Raw genomic sequence first — 17,763 nt, 5'->3', positions numbered from 1 at the left:
TTTTGCAATGATTGAGGTAAGTCGGCGAGTTGACCAGTCCCAGGAGGACATAACTTAAAAGGATGTATGGTGTGTAAATCTTGGTAATACTGGATAGTACAGTTTCTCAGTAACGTTTAAGCTCGGAGCAACACTAAAGGAGGTAGGTCAGGGTGCCCGAGTAGCCACAATTACAGCAGCAGCCATAATGGGGGTGCTTCCATTTGGCTATCCTAGCTTGTGGTTAGTAATAGTAGCAGGTTAGTTTAAGCATAATTGCCTTTCCGGCTGCGCTGAAGGCGGAAGTGCAGGTTCTGTGGAGAAGATCTCCGGATTCTCTGTGGGTAAAAAAAAAAAAAAAAAAAAAGCTCTCATTCACGTTCCCACTGTTTCTACGCTGGGGATTGGTTGGGTTGGAGGGTTTAATCAAGAAGGCATACATGTCTGAGAGAAAGCCTTTATCATGGGTGAGGAGTCATTTTTTAGAAGGTGGTAAAGGGTCATCCAGCATGGGGTAGTATTAGAAAGTGCCCTTTTTCTCGAGATGGTTACTCCCATTTTCTGCCTGCTGTCAGTGTGTTTGACTGTGTCCACTGGGATCCTGCTAACGAGGATCCCAGTGGCTATGCCCTCTCCTGTAAAGTTTGTTAAATGTACCCTTTTCTTCCCACAATTGGCATACTGGTCCACCCATGTAAGTCCCTAGTATATGGTACCTAGGTATCCAAGGAACTGGGGTACCAGGGGATCCCCATGGGCTGCAGCAGTTATTCTGCCACCCATATGGAGCCCATGCAAAGGGTTCTGCAGGCCTGCCATTGCAGTCTGCGTGAAACTGGTGCATGCACCCATTTTCACTACAGGTCACTAAAAGTCACCCCCATGGTAGGCCCTCAGCCCAGGGGACAGGGAGCAGGTACCTGTGTGAGGGCACCACTGCACTAGCAGAGGTGCCCCCACAAACTCCAGGCCCATTTTCCTGCACTTTGTGATTGCAGGCACACCATTTTACGCGTGTACAGGACATAGGACACTACCTATGTCCAGCTACGTAATGGTAACCCCCAACCTGGGCATGTTTGGTATCAAGCATGTCAGAATCATACCCAAATACTGTTGCAAGTATCCTTAGAGGACCCCCAGCATTTTTACCACCAGTCTTACAGGATTTTCCGAGCAGCCCACGTTGCTGCCACCACTCAGGCAGGTTCCTGCCCTCCTACTGCTTGAGCCTATCAAGCCCAGGAAGGCAGAACAAAGGATTTCCTTTGGGAGAGGGAGACGATACCCTCTCCCTTTGGAATTAGGTGTGACTGGCTTAGGAGGGGTAGCCTCCCCAAGCCACTGGTATGCTTTGAAGGGCACATTTAGTGCCCTCTGTGCATAAACCAGTCCACACCGGTTAAGGGACCCCCAGTCGCTGCTCTGGTGCAAAACTGGACAAAGGAAAGGAAACTCCCCAGTCCATCACCACCGCAGGGGTGGTGCTCAGAGAACCTTCAGAGGGTTCCTGGGTTCTGCCATCTTGTTTCCAGGGTTGGCAGGGAACTCTGGGAGCATCTGAGTGGCCAGGCCAGGCAGGTGACATCAGAGCCCCCTCCTGATAGGTGCTTACCTGGCTAGGTGACTAACTCTCCTCCCCCCCTTTCAGGGCTTTTTAGGGTCTCTCTCTCTTGGGTGGGTCCTCAGATTCAGCTTGCAAGACTGCAAGACTCCAGCAGGATTCCTCTGCAACCTCCACTTCGACTTCTGGCCACTGGAACTGTGACTGGACCGTCCTGGAACCAACAACGCTGCAATCCACTTTCTGCAACTTTGCTTCTACTGCTCCTGCAGGTTTTACAACATTTTCCCGGGTGTGCATCCCCAGAAGACAGCAACTCTTCAGCCTGCATAAGACGAAGGAGGACTCTCCCTTGGAGTGAAGGAGTCACTCCTCTGCATCCGCAGGCACCTGCTGCAACGGTGACCGGCTGCATGGATCTCCCCTCATCTTGAGCTGCTTGGATCCTGCATCATGGATGGTGGTGCGGAGTAGTCCTCTTGGCCCTCTCTGCCAGCTGTCCACCTTTGGAGGAGTTAGGCCCTTGCCTTCCCACGCAGGACAGTACCCCCTTGCACTGCGTCTCTTGCAGTTGCCAAGGCTTGTTTGCATCTCCTCAAAGGGATCTTCAGGTGACGTGTAGCCCCAGGCCCAAGCACTCCTTCCTGCAATGCTCAGCCCTCTGTGTGGTTCTCATGTGTCTGATCCTTTTCTATGACTCCTGTGTCTGTCCTGTGGGACTCCTGCGGGTGCTGCCTCTGCTCCTGTGGATTCTCTGCGACACCGATGGTCCCCTGTGACTCCCCCTCCTGGGTTGAGACCTCATGGACCTTGCTGGTCCCCAGCAGCACCACTTTTCCACCAACCGTGAGTCTGCCTTTGCCAAGGCTTGTTGGTGGAATTCCTGTACCTACACCGTCTGCGATCTTCACACCAGCCTGGGAAATCTTCTGCATCCATCAGGAACTGTTCTCTGGCTCCAGGGCTGCAGTGCTGACCTGTTCTTCATCACCGTCGACCAACTCCTGCAAGTAAAGCTGGGTGGGTAGTAGCTCCTACTCCTCCTGCACTCCACTATGACTCTTGGACTTGATCCCCTCTCTTCACAGGTCTTCTGTCTTCGGGAATCCACAGCTGGTTTCCTGCAGTCTTCTCAGGGTGTCTTCTTTTCCTCCTTTTGGGTGGTTTGGGGAAAATCCAGTGATTTACTTCTGCTTTCCTGGTCGCTGGCGGGTACTGTGTAACTTACTTCTGTGGTTTTCTAGTACTCCCAGCTCCCGTCTACACATTCCACTTACCTAGGTGGGGGTCGGGTGTTCGCATTACTTTTTTTTTTTTTAGTATACGGTTTGTGCTCCCCTAGGGTCACTACTGGTTATTGCTATTTGTACTGTTTTCTAACCTTTTCTATGCCTATTTCTTATTGCTAGTGTATATATTTAGTGTATTACTTACCTCCTACTGGAGGGTTGCGCTTCTAGTATTTTGTGTTCCAAAAATAAAGTACCTTTATTTTTGGATAACTGAGTGTTTCCTTTCATGTGTATACGTGCTGTATGACTACAGTGGTTTTGCAAGAGCTTTGCATGTCTCCTAGATAAGCCTTGGCTGCTCATCCACAATTACTTCTAGAGTGCCTGGCTTCTAGAGACTGCCTACATTTCACTAAGAGGGAATACCTGGAGCTGGTATAAGGTGTAAGTACCTTGGGTACCCTCCACACACCAGGCCAGCTTCCTATAGTGACCAAGGCCCTCATTACAACCCTGGCGGTTTGCGGAGAAGCGGCGGTCTTACCGTAAACAGGCTGGCGGTAAAAAAAATTGAATCATGACCATGGCGGTTACCGCCATTGTCATCTGCCACTTCTCCGAACCGACCGCCAGGGCGGACGCGACCGCTGGGCTGGAGACTTGGGTCTCCAGCCCGGCGGCTGTCACAAGAACGCTGGTGGTGGGGTTGGGAACCGCCCTACCCCCCACCCCTGAGTCCTTCCCCGACACTCCCCACCCCCCTGCCACCCCTCAAAGGTGGCAGGAGTCCCCTCCCCTCCCCCACCATCACTATACATTCTCACACCCGACACGCATGCCACCAACCACACCACCAACACACATACCCACAAACATGCCTACAGCCACACACAGTCATACACGCACACCCACATTCAGATATACACGCACACATCCATACAGACAGACACGAACACTTCCCAGACACACAACTCCCCCCGCATGCATACACGCACTCTCACACCCCCTCTACATGCTCACACGCACAACCCCATGCACGCACACAACACACAAAAAAAACCCACCCCCGCCCCTAACGGACGATCAATTTACCTGGTCCGTTGATCCTTCGGGAGGGGACGGGATCCATGGGGGCTGCTCCGCCGCCAGCAACCCCGTCAACAAAACACCGCCACGCCGAATCACGTAACGTGATTCGGTGGGCGGTGTTCTGTTGACGGGGCGTTGGAGGTGGAGCAACCTCCACTTCCCCGCCGACCGCCTGTATGGCTGATGGAGGCTCTCCGTCCGGAAAAGGACGGAGGGCTGCCAGCAGTCATAATTCGCTGAGCGGAAAACCGCCAGCACTGGCGGTCTTCAGCACGGCAGACCCTCGGCGTTCTTGTGAAAAGACCGCCGAGGTTGAAATGGCCACCCAAGTGTTTAATTGCAGTTTAATGCCAGAATTCGCTGGCTGCTATGCCATAGTTAGCTTGGATTTGTGCCAAGTCAAAGAGGTACCCCACTTGTTTGCAGTTGGCTTCCTGCCATGGGAGCAGTGTGGTGCCCTGTTCAGCGGCATGGAAGTTGGATTATCTATGGTGGGTGTTTATGGGGAGGTGCCTGCAAACAGCTGCTTTGCAAGTCTGATTTTGTCCTAGGTTCCTTTAGTCGCCCGTGTAAACGACGAATTACAGAATCCCCGGTGGGTTGTGTTTTTGGGGATCTGGTGAAATTTCCACTTGCGTATTCCTGCAATGGCTTGGTCAGTTAAGCATCAGTGTTTTTAGGTGAGGGGTCTGTTCCACTCCACCATGTAGCACAACTGGGTCACTTAGTAGTAGTGTATTAAGTGAGGTATGCCCAAGCCCCATTCGGACAACAATAGATAAGCCCATTTCCTGGGCATACATGGTTTCTTGCCCTCTTAAATGTAAGCCACAGTGACCTGCTATACATGAGCCATTTTTAACAAGACGGTCTGCATCACAAAGGATCTTAGGGGGGAGGGTCATTTTTTATTGTGGCAATTCCACCCAGCCAGTAAATGGTCCCATATCTCCAGTTGTGAAGGCCATAGCTAGGTCTGTACAGTTACATTCACATGTCTTCTCTAGGGAGAGGCACTTTTTTAAGCCCAGATATGTTAATGGGTTGCCCATGAGAAGGGAAAGAAGGGCTCCAGATGGGCTCTTTTGTCGCGAGGGACTGAAAAGGAAGAACTTGAGATTTCTGTAGATTGACTTGAACCCAGATAATGTCCCAAAGGCCTACAGCTCTTGTGGGAGTGCTGGGAGGGGTGTGCAGGGTTACTTAAGTGAGATCATCACATTATCTGCGTACAGTGCTATTTTGTGTTCTTGATCGCCTAAGGGTATACCCCGATTCCTGGGTGCCCACATCCATTCAGCCAGTAGCCCCATATAGAGGGCGAATAGCTGTGGGTACCGGGGGCATCCCTGCCTTATGTTCCTGGTTACGTCAAATGCATGCGAGGTCAGCCCATTAACTCACACAGGCTGGGGGTTTAATGCTCCATACCCATTTGTGAAATTGGGCACCCAGACCTAGGTCAGCTAGAACTTATTGGAGGAAGGGCCAGAGCATGGGACCAAACGCCTTTTCCTCATTAATTGCTGTGAATAGAGCAGGTGTCTGGAAGCAGGTCACTTTCTCTAGGAGGTGCGACCAATCTTTTGGTATTGTGGGTACAGTTTCTCTTCGGTATGAGTCCGGCTTGGTCAGGACGGATCAAGCCCTCTATGTATGGGTTGAGGAATGCTGCAAGTATGCCTGTAAAGAGTTTAGCATCTACATTTAACAAGGAGGTGGGTGGGAAGAAGGAGCACAAGGTGGAGTCTTTCCCAGGTTTGTGAATCACTATGATGGTTGCCTCCCACATGGTGTCCGTGAGTGTGCCTGTGCCTCCAAAGAATTTAAAAAGGCGGGTGAGGAGGGGAAGCAGCTGTGTGGCAAAGGTCTTGTAGAACGCAGGTGGGAACCTGTCCTGTCCTGTCACTTTTCTGCGTTGTAGTCGGGTTACGGCTGTAAGGACTTTGCTCTCTTGAATATCATGTTCTAGTAAAAGCATCTCCCTCCCAGGCAAGCTGCCAGTGCTCGTTGTGGACAAGTAGGCAGAGGCTTCATCAGGGCTTAGCTTGCCAGAGGTGTACAGGCTGGCACAGAACTCCTTGAATGTGAGAGGTTCGTCCCAGTGGCCAGGAAATGTTGGTTATTCTATTTCTTTGTATTTGGACCCTTAGTCGGTGGGCAAGTAATCGTCCTGCCTTATTGCCTCTGGCATAGTACTTTTGCTTAGTGCAGCGGATAGCGCACCCTGCTTTATCCATATCTAATGCTTTAAGTTGCTTTCTGGCTAGCATGAGTTGCCGTTTAGCTTTATGTGAGCCCGAACGATTGTGTGCCTCCTCCAAGTCCCTTGCCTGGATTTCTAGAGTGGTGCGTTTGTCCTTTCTACACCTATTAAGCAGAAATAGCTATAAAGGAGTTCTGAGCATGTGAATATTTTGGACGCACAGGGTGGAATATGTTACAGTTCTCTGATGACCAGCAATTTGTGCAAGATGGTTAGTATTGGGGGGTAATTTAAATGAGTTGTCCACAAAGTTTCACTGGTCCTCGAATACCTGTCCCGTTGATGGGCACAGGTAATTAGCATATATTGTAACATAACAGTAAATGTATCGAATTTCAGACAGGCGTCATGATCCCCAAATCACTGAATGTAAACAGTTTGCAATGTAATTGCATAGAACAGTGGTTCCCAACCTGTGGTCAGGGGACCCCTGGGGGTCCACAAAGCCTTCTCAGGGGGTCCGCGAGAGCCTAGAAAATTAAAAAATATTAACAAATATTGACAAATTAGGTCCCCAGCTTCCAGTAATGACTCAGGCGGGGGTCCCCGGATTCTCATGATGATTCAGTGGGGGTCCCTGGGTTCCACTAATGTTAAAATGGGGGTCCACAGAAATCAAAAGGTTGGGAACCACTGGATAGAAGGCCCATATTTTCAAGCCCTGCCCCTTATATATACACCCCTACCTCCATACCTGTTTGCATAAATTGAAAATGAATGGAATATAACAGACATGCAATTCAACTTATTTCTCATCTTCAAAAAATATTAAGCCCAAACTGCAATAAATAATGCTAGTGCTAACCCGTATATATATATATATACTAACGACAATCAGGTCCCCATATCTTTTCTTACCTTGATTGTGTAACACGGCAGAGTTGTTTAACCTCTAGTGCAGTCTTTACTCTTATACTACAGTTGCTCTCGGTGCCTTTCCTAAGTCATTTTCAATTGTGCAATTATATTTGCTCCCACCATCCTTACTAGGAGGGTTTTACCTGAATTGACCATACTTCCTGTTAAGAACTTGTCCGTTTCTTCTGACCTTCTCATAACAAATTTGATCGTATGCCCTTCTATCTGCGCTTGAGCCACAAATCCACTCACCTCCACTAATTACATGCTAATTTTATTTATTTGATGCTTGCTGTATCACCAACGAGGCGAGTGGCTGAGCGCTTTACATAAGACCCGTTTTTGCAATGACGAAAACAAAAGAGAACTTTATGGTAAATAAGTATTGAGAAGTAGACACAGCAAAGAAAAGTTGTGCTCTAATGCCAAAAAGGTATTGTTACAAAATAAATGTTTTATATTTCTTAAGCTGTATAATTATATAACTAGGAGGGCACGTAAAGACAATGGACTGAGTATTTCTATGTAACGTGAAAAGGCACTTCTGTTGCAACCAGGCACTTTTATACATCAGTTCATGCCAGGATGTCAATTCACTGTTGGAAGGATGTGTGAAATTTGGGGGTGCTAGTGAAATGTTTATTATCAACAGTGTTTTAGAAACGGAGAATACTGGAAGAGGCCAATACGTTATTTGTGAAAAAAGGACTGACACTCATAGAAATTTTCAAACAACTTTTGCACTGAGAGAACTTAAAGTATAAAAATATAATCAGACATTGATTCCTACTGCAGTCACGGTAAAGACGGGCAGAAGTCTTCCTCGCACTGCATATACATGTAACTCTTGTAGGTGAAACACTATACCACAATAACCGCTCAGAACAGTGTGTGACATGGATCAAAGACTGTTCTAATGTTTTGCCTAGAAACTGGATGTCCAACTTTAATCATGCCAATTTTCGGTTGTAAAAGCCTCTCTGTATTCATTTGTGACTATGAGAAACAAGGGAGGGCCATTCAATGTTAGGGTAGTACACATTTCGATTGTCCCACCCACCCCATCAACGAGGCCTAAATTCAAACTGAGCTATAGCCACATGATTTCGTCATTGATGCAATTTGGCAACAAGCAGAAAAGAAGAAAAAATATAAGTGTTGAAAGGTAGTTTCAAAGTGTGCGCAGTTTCTATAACAGGGACAATTAATGGCAGTTGTCCTTACCAACTTATATTAAAACACTTGTTTGTGATCTCAATACAACAGCAATGAGTATGTCTTTAAAACATTAGAAGAAGAATCTAGACTTAAGAAGAGGGTCCAATATCAATAAAATGTATTGACTTATACCATTGTCATATAGATCCAGGAGTTTGGCCACGTACGGTCGATCAGGGTCATCTCCTTCTACTAGGATATAATCTCCATTGCTTATGTAGGTTCCCTTGGGATTTTCTTCTGAACTCATAAAAAGTCCCCTAAAAAAGGTACAAAGACACATTAAAATTTAAAGGAATGAGGTACAAACCACGCACTCCAAACCCAAGAGGCATGTAAAAAAATAAAAAATTTAATAATAATAAACACATCTATGCGGCATATACACTTACAATGGGTGAGTGGCAGCTAGCAGATCAAAGTCTGACCATAAAAAAAAGCAAACAAGTTTTCAATTTACCTGTTTTTTGTAACCAAGTAAGACATGACAATATACAACTGCATTCACCTTATAGCAACGTTGGTGGTGAGCAAGTAAACTACCTTAATGATTATTAAAGGAAATGAGTTAATGTGTAACAGGGGTGTATGCTTCTTTCCATTATAGATGCATTGTATGATTTTTCTTTGTGTTAAGCAGTACCAGATCTGTCAACCAAAATCTCCAATATATCTATACTCTGTGACCTAAACATCAAGTTTGATAAACCAAAAACGTCTCAACTAAATGTCATATCAGTGCTCAACACACACAACTTATAACAGATCCCCGCTGGACCCACCCACTTGGCTGTTCATATATAGCACGCTATATTTTTCAACCCAGAACTAATTGCAGTTAAATAAAATTCACTAGTCACAAAGGGCTGACCACCAGATCCTCTCCTCACTCAAGATCCCTCAACTGAATCCCACCACCCCACAACTACTTACAAAGGAACAAATTAAACATGCAATCGCTGGAATGTAATCTAACCCCAAACATGCAATCGCTGACAATAAATGTAGTTGAGAAACTCTATGAATGGATGACCATAGATATTGGCATACTAATCTTGTAAAGAACTGCAAAGCAAGTAAAAAAAAATTTTTTTTTAAAAAAACGTTCCTTAAATGAATGAAAAGCTAAAACAATGTAAAAGGAAATCTCAACACTTCAATGGGACCTTTAGGAGAAAATTAGTCTACACAGACACCAGGGAATGTACAAATGATTCATAAAAAATAAATAAAACAAATCCACTACTCAAGCAGTATCGACAATGGCAAATGCCCAACCAAGGAACTCTACAAAATTCTATTGGAATTTTGCAATCCAGAAAGCAGCCACATCACCACATTATCTCACAAGTCTTCTTCAATAAGCTAAAAAAAAAAATAATAATTGTTAACCAAAGTGACCTGTCGGAAATCCACCTTTTCTGCATGTTAACTTCAGATTTTCAATCTTTTGGTGGACCATGTATTTTCTGCTGGCTTTGGAACTCTGCACTTCATTCCTGCTAACCAGTAGTAAAGTGTATGTTCTCTCCTTTTTTTACATAGTTGAATTGGCATACTCAGTCACTCCTACCCCCAATGAATGATTCATTTTCTTTAATTTAAATTTAACACGGACATACAGGAATAATATGTAACAATCAAGAAAAACAATTGCATCCCAATTATACAAACAAACAATACAACCTCAGAACATTATCCACATATTTCATGTTTTCAAGAAATTACAACCTCAGAACTTAAGGACCTGGTAAAAAAACAGAAGCCCTGCTGGCTGCCCATCAGATCCCTTCACTGCTGATTTTCTTTTTCTTCTATCAACATCTTCAGATATTTCACTCGGAAATGTTATCAATTACTACTTAGACGTAGGACTTTTACAGAAGGAATTGAAGAAAGCATACAGATGGCCATTACCTAACGAAAACAACTTAGACCCACAAAATATTAGAGGCTAGAGAATAATATCCAATCACCTTTCCTTTGCAAACCTGTGCGGAAAGCAACATTTCCCCAAATTTCAGAAATCATAGAAGAAAATTAACAGTACTCAGACTAGTACACATGATTATGTCCAGGAAAAGGAACCGAATCAGCTCTAATAGCAATATGGGATGAATTAAAAAACAGTCAACAAAAACGGTACTGCAGCATTACTACTTCTGGAGTTTATGACAATACACCATGACACCTTAATTCTAACAATCAAAGAAGTCGGAACAGACAGTACTTAGATTTACTCTTACCTCAAAGAAAAGGTCCTACATAAATCAAGGCTCAATAAATACATAAATAAATAAATAAAAAATCATACAAATGTTACTAGACCTGCTGGTCTAGTGACTTGAATAACCTACTGGTCTTAATTTGTGTAATCCCAGTAAATTGTTATATTTCACTGAGACGCTTTTTTCTTCATTATCACATGAAAGCACCTTCTAATATGTGAGTTTAGCATTTTTGGCGCACCAAAAAATTATTTCATTTGATTTAATAGTGTAAACTGTTGCTCCATGTAGAATAAGAATCTAGCCCACTTTTAGAGTACACATGACCCTTGACTTGCCCTTAGTACAACTGTTCGTTGCCAGCTGGAGCTCTCTCACCATAACGGACCAGCTGGCCTAAAATTATCTCATGCTGATAAAATCTGACTCACCATAGCGAGTGGGCAAGGAGATTTTTTTCGTAGCCTGGTTAATATAACCCATTTTCATCAAATCCTTAGAGCTTAAAAACAGGAGCTGCACACAAATCTATCATGTAACGGCTACATTCCAACACTTACTTGACTCAACATTTCAACATCTACGCAAAATGGATACCAGACCTCCTCAACAGTTTTGAAGTCATTGACTACTATTAGGCAGATGACACACACAATTATCAACATGGACACCAAAGGAAAATCAAAAATCAACAGTTGCCTCATAGTAAAGATCAATTCATGACGTGGAATCACCTCAAGTTAAATGCTTCAATAACTAAAACATTGATCTTCTGTGAATGGAAAAGTAATGAGTCTGTATCTTTCTTGTTGGTAAAATGGGAACTGATACAAAAATAGCTAATGTAGTATGAAATACTGGCTATGTCTGAGACGCAGCAATCTCTTTGAGGGGTCAAGCATTCAAACTGCCTGTAACAAGTTTCTAAACAATAAAAAACAGACGCAATTTTTGCACATCAGACATTTCTTTGAAAGGTAGCAGCAACAACATAACTCGTCCTCCCTTAACGGATTACGCTAACAGACTATACTATTGCATTCCACTCTCAACCATGAGAAGATGCAGATATTATTCAGAAGCAAGACTAGATCTAAGTGTAATGCTACAAACTGGTATTGCTCCTGTCCTGAAGGCATTCCAAAATCCTCCTTCAAGCTATTACGTATAACTCGTAGAATGATAAACAGCAAAGGACCAAAATCCCTTTAATCAAAAAAACACAAAATACTTCTGGCTTAGGAACTTGCGTTCTAGGCTGCCACTGTCTCATAAATTCAACTGACAGGAAGAAAACAATTTGTGCCACTATTTTCCCCATTCAAGCTAACAAAATACAGAATTCCCTACCAGCACAGCGTAGCGCCACTGAGAATCACTCATCCTGCACTACCCTAGAGGACCAAGAGAAATCCAAATAAGCCCAATCCTGTTATAAACATCCTCTCACCAACATCAAGGGAGAAACAGATTAACCGAATCCCTCTACAAACATGACACCCAAGTATTTTCCAAAGAAGAGCACAGCAGAACGATAAATACAAACTGCAGTGATGACCCACTTCTCCAAACCTTATTTGTCAGACCCAAAGGGACAGCTATTCTGACATACAGCATAACACGATTCCTCACATTAGAAAGACCAAGTACCTAGAAAAGTACGAAGTTCAACACTGACAGTCAAAAGTAAAACCAGAGATGCCACAATATATAGACAGCACTTGCCTCGCATATAACAATCAATCTTTCCTAGGTCCTTCGGACAGCCCCCTATTGAAGGTTTCTCCTAATGCCACCCACTTCTTATTAACCACCAAACGCTAAATCTGATTGTCTTTTAAGCTCTTTATACACTCGCCTCATAACATAACATTTCCTAACCACATACTAATCCTGTTCACCTCATCATGCATTTGCATGTTTGCACAAAATGACTTGTCACACTGAATTTTCAAACTCTTCTCTGTTTAATAATTAATCACCTACCCTTTTAACACCTAAAATAACCAATCTATACTAAGTTTCCCCAAGAAGAATCTAGATGTAAGGCATAAAATGCATATTAAGAACACAATACCAAAAGCTACTAAAATCAACTGAGAATGAAAATACTAAAAAAAAAAATACACCGCAGTGCAAATACTAAGTAGACAGTCTCAAAAGCTAGGGCGGCATTGTCCTATGCAGGTTGAATTGGTCTCTTTGCGCAGGCCGAGAGAATTGCCTGACCTTGAACTTGCAGAGAAGCCCAGGATGTAGGAGGCACTTGTCGAAAACATAGCAAGCTTACATAGAAGGCTTGCAGCAACGTCTGGTGGGCTGTGACAGCCTGTAGATCACTGTGTTTGCTAGTGCAAGCCTGGTTTCATTACAAAACAGGAGCCTCATTTTACGCAATCTCTCTTATTGCTGTTTATTGAACAGCACCTTCAAAAGCACTATATTTTCCATGATCCTACTGTCCCGGGCAGAAATTAACAATATTAAAAAAACAGAATCCACTGTGGTGGTTAGGATAAGAAAGGGACAGTTTGTCAGCCTTGGTTTGCAAATGCTCTTTGTGTAAACATTTAAGTATTCCAAGCACATTTGCTTTGTAAAGCTTTGTTTTTCTTGAATATGCTTGCAGCGCGTTGGGAGTTACTGATTTATTTCTCCAGACTGAAGCCCAGACAGTTTCTGAAACCAGGCACTTTAGCTTTCGGTTTTTAAAAAATAATTGCTAATTTGGAAATGTTTAGGGCTCATATGAAACCATAAGGTCTGCAGTGCTGTAATTGAGCTTTTTGAGAAAAAGCGCACTCTGAAGATTAAGGTTTGTGTCCTGATGTCTCCGTTGCCAATAATCAAAACACAAATTGGTTGAGCACCAAGATCTAAAATGAGGGTGCGATAAGAAGGCTGTGACCCCTGTTTTGGACACTAAAATTGTCACTTTCCTGAGCACGGTTGATAAGGACCCCAGAAAGGGAGTGGACAGAGCCTAATCGCCATGCCAAGGCAACATTTTGGACATCTGTGGCCATGGACAAAAAACGTGTACCTAAATGAGCAAGCTAAAAATATGAGTGAGACATTAGACCCAGAAGTAATATCCAGATGGGCACAAAGGTCAATGTTTTCTGGGTAATTTAAATGCTGGACTGCCTTATGAAAGGTGCAAAAGACGTTCACTTAGACTTTATCCAAAGTTGGGGCCGATTCTGAAGCTAGACTGAATAACCAATTATGTTTATTTGGTCACAACTTTATAAGACATTAGTCAGCATGAGCATGTATTTGCTTCACTGGCTAAAGCCCACTCCTCACTGAAGAGTGTGTTTCATCAGGTCTCTTCCCTGGCTGGTATATACATGGTTCACTTTGATGGCAGGTTCCTGTTATGTCAAACCCTACTTCAACCATCAGCAGTACTAATACTACAGCCCGACGTTCTTCCAAAGTTAATTTCTTTGGAGGTACAGCAGCTGATCCAGAAAGGGCTATTGTAACGTGTTAGTTACACACAGAGGGGTTTGTAAGCAATTTAACTTTCGTTCAAAAGAAAAACAAAAAGTTCCTACCAGTAATAAATCCAAAAGGCCTAAACCAGTTTGTCCTTTAGCACCAACTGAAAATGGAGACGCTGGTCAGTCCCATGAGATAGACTCTTCCTGGGGACTGGATGAGGAGTCTAGATTTAAAGGACATTTATTTGACAGTACCGATTTGTCCTGGTCATCAGAAGTATCTGCAGGTTGTTTGGCGAAGACGGGTGTACAGTTTCAAGTTACTTTCTTTCGGTCTATCCCCTGCTCAGTGGTGCCTTCCCTAGCAGATCAAACCAGTTGCTGTAACTACCAGGTACAAAGGGTTGAGGACAGTGGTATATTTGAACAACTTGATATTACTAGGCCAAGAAAATCTCTTACTGAAGCAAGTACAAATGGTCACAAAATGAATCCAGTCTCTAAGATTTAGCTAAATATGAAGAAATTGGATTTGAAGCCATCAAAGAAGATGGAGCTTTTGGGGTTCCAAGAAGACTCAGACAAAGAAGCCATTTTATTCCCAGAGGCAAAATTAAAGTTCATTAAAAAAAAGCATTAAGGATAGCGATAACTCTGCACTAGATTTTTCTCCGGTGGCTGGTGAGGCTGATGGGCCTTCTTTTACCCTAGATTCAGGTGATCTTTCCAGGAGCCCTTCATTACAGGGCTCTCCAAACAGTTAAATATAAGACAATTACAAAGGGGCCTAGAATACTCAGAGATGGTTCTGATGGGATATAGAAGCAAAAAAAGAAGATAGTCTGGTGATTGTGCCATACAGATGATTGGAACAGAAGGGCCATCTTTCCAACTTCCCCAGATGAACTATTACAATCAGATTCAAGTATCTGGGTTGTGGCACCTTCTCGACTGGCGGATGATGCTCCAGGAAGGAGTTGTCAATGCAGATAAAATAGTTTAGAACTTCTTGCGGGTTCCTTTACAATTTCTGTGCATGCACAATCCAACAGCGGTCATGTAAATAAACAGACCAGGGGACATAAAACCTGGGCTCTTGCAGAATGCCAGGGCACTCAAGACGTTATGTCTCCATCATGGGATGCCTTTAAAAGCAGAGTATAATCCAGGACCACACAACTGAGTGGCAGACTGGTATTCAAGAACCTTTAGGATAACAATGACTGGTGCCTGAATGAGCACACCTTCAAGGTCTTAAGCATGATAGGGCGGCTAGTTGACATAGGTCTATGTTTTCTTCCAGATTCACAACCCAGCTTTAGAGGTATTTCAGTTAAAGGCCTGATCTGGAAGTGTTCAGGATCTGTCCAATGGAAATGACTATGCTTTGTCAATATTTATCATAATCCCCAGATGTGTAGCAAAGGTATGCAGGAAGTCACAAAGTGTGGTCTTAGTTGCATCACTCTGGACATCATAGCCTTGGTATCCATCACTGTTGGAGCTTGTGCTGTATTACCCAAGCCGAACGCAGGGCTTCACCCAATTTGTAGGGTTCTTCAGAGGCGATATCACAAGCTTGTTCTGGAGGGCAACCTGACACTGGTGGCATAGAACCTCTCAGTTTGCTTGCATAATATTCAAGGACTTTCATAAAATTCAAGTACTTTCGGCACCTGCTACAGGGTATATCAAAGCGACATTGGCACAAGGTACACTTAAGGCATATAATTCAGCCTGGGAGATTTGGAATAGCTGGTGTATAGAACGAGATGTGGATAACAATTCATCATATGACACATGACTTAAATTTCTTAGTTTTTTTGCTGGCTGGTCAGAAGTCCTGTAGGACTATTAATTGGTACAGGTCATCAACAGGCTAGCAGAAAACAGATGGTAAACCAGTTTGGGAACAGCCTGAGAAGTGCAAGTTGATGAAGGGAATTAGATATGGGAACACTCATACAACAAGGTGTTCTGTGCTAGGGGATGGGAATTTGTTTCTACAAATGTTCCAAACATGTGAAAATTATAGCCTGTCTCTGAATTTATTATCTGGCAAACCGGTTAAGTGTCTCTGTCTGGTATAGTTTGGAAAATCTGGTGACATTAGATCTTTGGATATTTCTACAATGTATTTCTTGCCTTGTCACTGGGGGTCCAGTTTACCCTTACAGAGTGTACCAAAAATGTATCTACCTCTAGAGAGCCTCGATTATGGTGGTAATGCATTATTTACAGTCATTCCTAGCGCTAATCACAACTAACCAGACAACGGTCTGAGGTGTCACTTCCTCTCCAAAAGAGAAGGATCATGGGAAATGTAGAACTTTGAAGGAGCTATTCACGGCTTGAAACTGAAAAACAGAAGTGTAGGTACCCTGTACTAGAGAACCTGTTTTTTTAAGACAAGTGGTTGTACTCTTCAATTAAAAGTATTGCACTTCTGTCGAAAAGTCCTGCCACTCTACCTCTCAAAGTCAAAAAGTGCAGGCACTAAGCACCGGCCCATTTAAAGCACCGGTGCTATTCAATAAAGAGCATGAAGAAAGACTGTACAAGGTTAGTTTCCTCTGTCTTTAATTAAAGCAGGACTTTTCTTCGCCGATAGCTAGAAGAATCTGCAATTCGCTGGGTGTTTAAATTTGAAAGCGGCCGACACAGGTAACCTGCGGCTACTGACTTGACACGTCTGACATTAAAATTCGCTGTACATGGTGCCCTAATTTAATGATGGTAAGTTATCTATGCATAGAGCATTTTTAATGCAGTTATAAATCGCGCGAACCGAGCCTGAAGGTATTAAAGAACCAGTTACGTTACACAAGAACACATTCATTGCTTGGTAGGCAAGGGGAGATTAAGTGATTTGCCCAGAATAACAGGACTTTGAGGCGAGGCTCGAAACCTGGCTCCTCAGCTACACAGTTGGGGGCTCTGGGTGTTGCGCCACTTCCTCTCCGATTGATCCTCGGTGTAAAATTAAACAGGGGCTGAAATGCAGACTCCGTGATCAGGCAAGTTCTACTACAACGTGTTAGCTCTCACTTCCAGGCACTCACCCATAATGCATGTTGTGGAGCTTGCGGTCACGCAGCTGGGCTGCCCCGGCCCATGAGTAGCAGCGCCTTCGCCTGACTCGAGTGAAATACTTGCTCATCCTGAACTTTGCAGCGAGTGCTTGAGGGCGATTTTGCTGTCCAAGTTCAGTGTGTCCTGTCTGCGATGCTAGCTACTAAGAGGTGTAAACAAATCTATTCTCCAGTCTAACACCAGCTGCACTCAAACAGCCGGAACGCACTCGCCCACGCGCACACTAACAAGTTTAGGTACAAATCAAGCAGGCAGACAGCAGGCTGGAATTTCGCGCCAAGCGCCATAAACACAAATGACAGACTATCATGTCAAACTTAAAAAGGCCGGTAATCTAATGAAATGCACAATGACAGCCATCTTGGAAAGGTGCAGCTTCTTCTTTGCTCACGAGGTTTGAAATTGAAAAGAAAAAAACACGTGCTTTGAAAAGACTCATATTCAGTTTCTCTTGCCAAAAAATATTACTAATAGAGAGTAACCACTGTACAATATTATTTAAACTAAGTGGAAAACATTTGTTGTGGAGTGAATTGCAAAACATGCATTCTCTATGCATACTACATGTATATCCCCCTCAAATATTGGGGCTACATAAGCATTTTCGAAAGTCACTTAACCTAATCGTATCTAGATCGGCGCTGTGGTCTTGCGTGGAGGCGGAATGGTGACAGCCAAACAGTTGAGTACTGCGACGGAAATCCGGACCGTGTGACGCCTCGTCATCAGAATTTGCCTGACCCTAGGATGGCAGCAACTCAACAATTTCAGTCTAGCTCGACTTTGT

The 17,763-nt window shown here is 43.8% G+C and overlaps 1 protein-coding gene across 2 annotated transcripts in view; it reads right to left on the bottom strand.

Moving 5' to 3' along the window:
* The window catches only part of ORC1 (origin recognition complex subunit 1), an 87,510-nt gene extending 69,812 nt beyond the window's left edge, over nucleotides 1-17,698 (bottom strand). Inside the window, exons 1-2 of one of the 2 annotated variants that reach the window (XM_069232668.1) lie at nucleotides 17,597-17,698; nucleotides 8,339-8,466 (exon numbers count right to left, since the gene is read on the bottom strand). In XM_069232668.1, the coding sequence (XP_069088769.1) occupies nucleotides 8,339-8,456 (118 nt within the window). In that variant the 5' untranslated portion in view covers nucleotides 8,457-8,466; nucleotides 17,597-17,698. Of the gene's footprint in view, nucleotides 1-8,338; nucleotides 8,467-16,945; nucleotides 17,222-17,596 lie in introns of those variants that run through there. The other variant, XM_069232667.1, reaches the window with a different exon arrangement.
* Nucleotides 17,699-17,763: the final 65 nt, after the last annotated feature.

This window comes from Pleurodeles waltl, chromosome 4_2 (assembly GCF_031143425.1).
Source record: "Pleurodeles waltl isolate 20211129_DDA chromosome 4_2, aPleWal1.hap1.20221129, whole genome shotgun sequence".
NCBI lineage: Eukaryota > Metazoa > Chordata > Amphibia > Caudata > Salamandridae > Pleurodeles > Pleurodeles waltl.
Note: the sequence above shows the minus strand (reverse complement) of the source record. Positions and strands in the feature narration are given on the sequence as shown.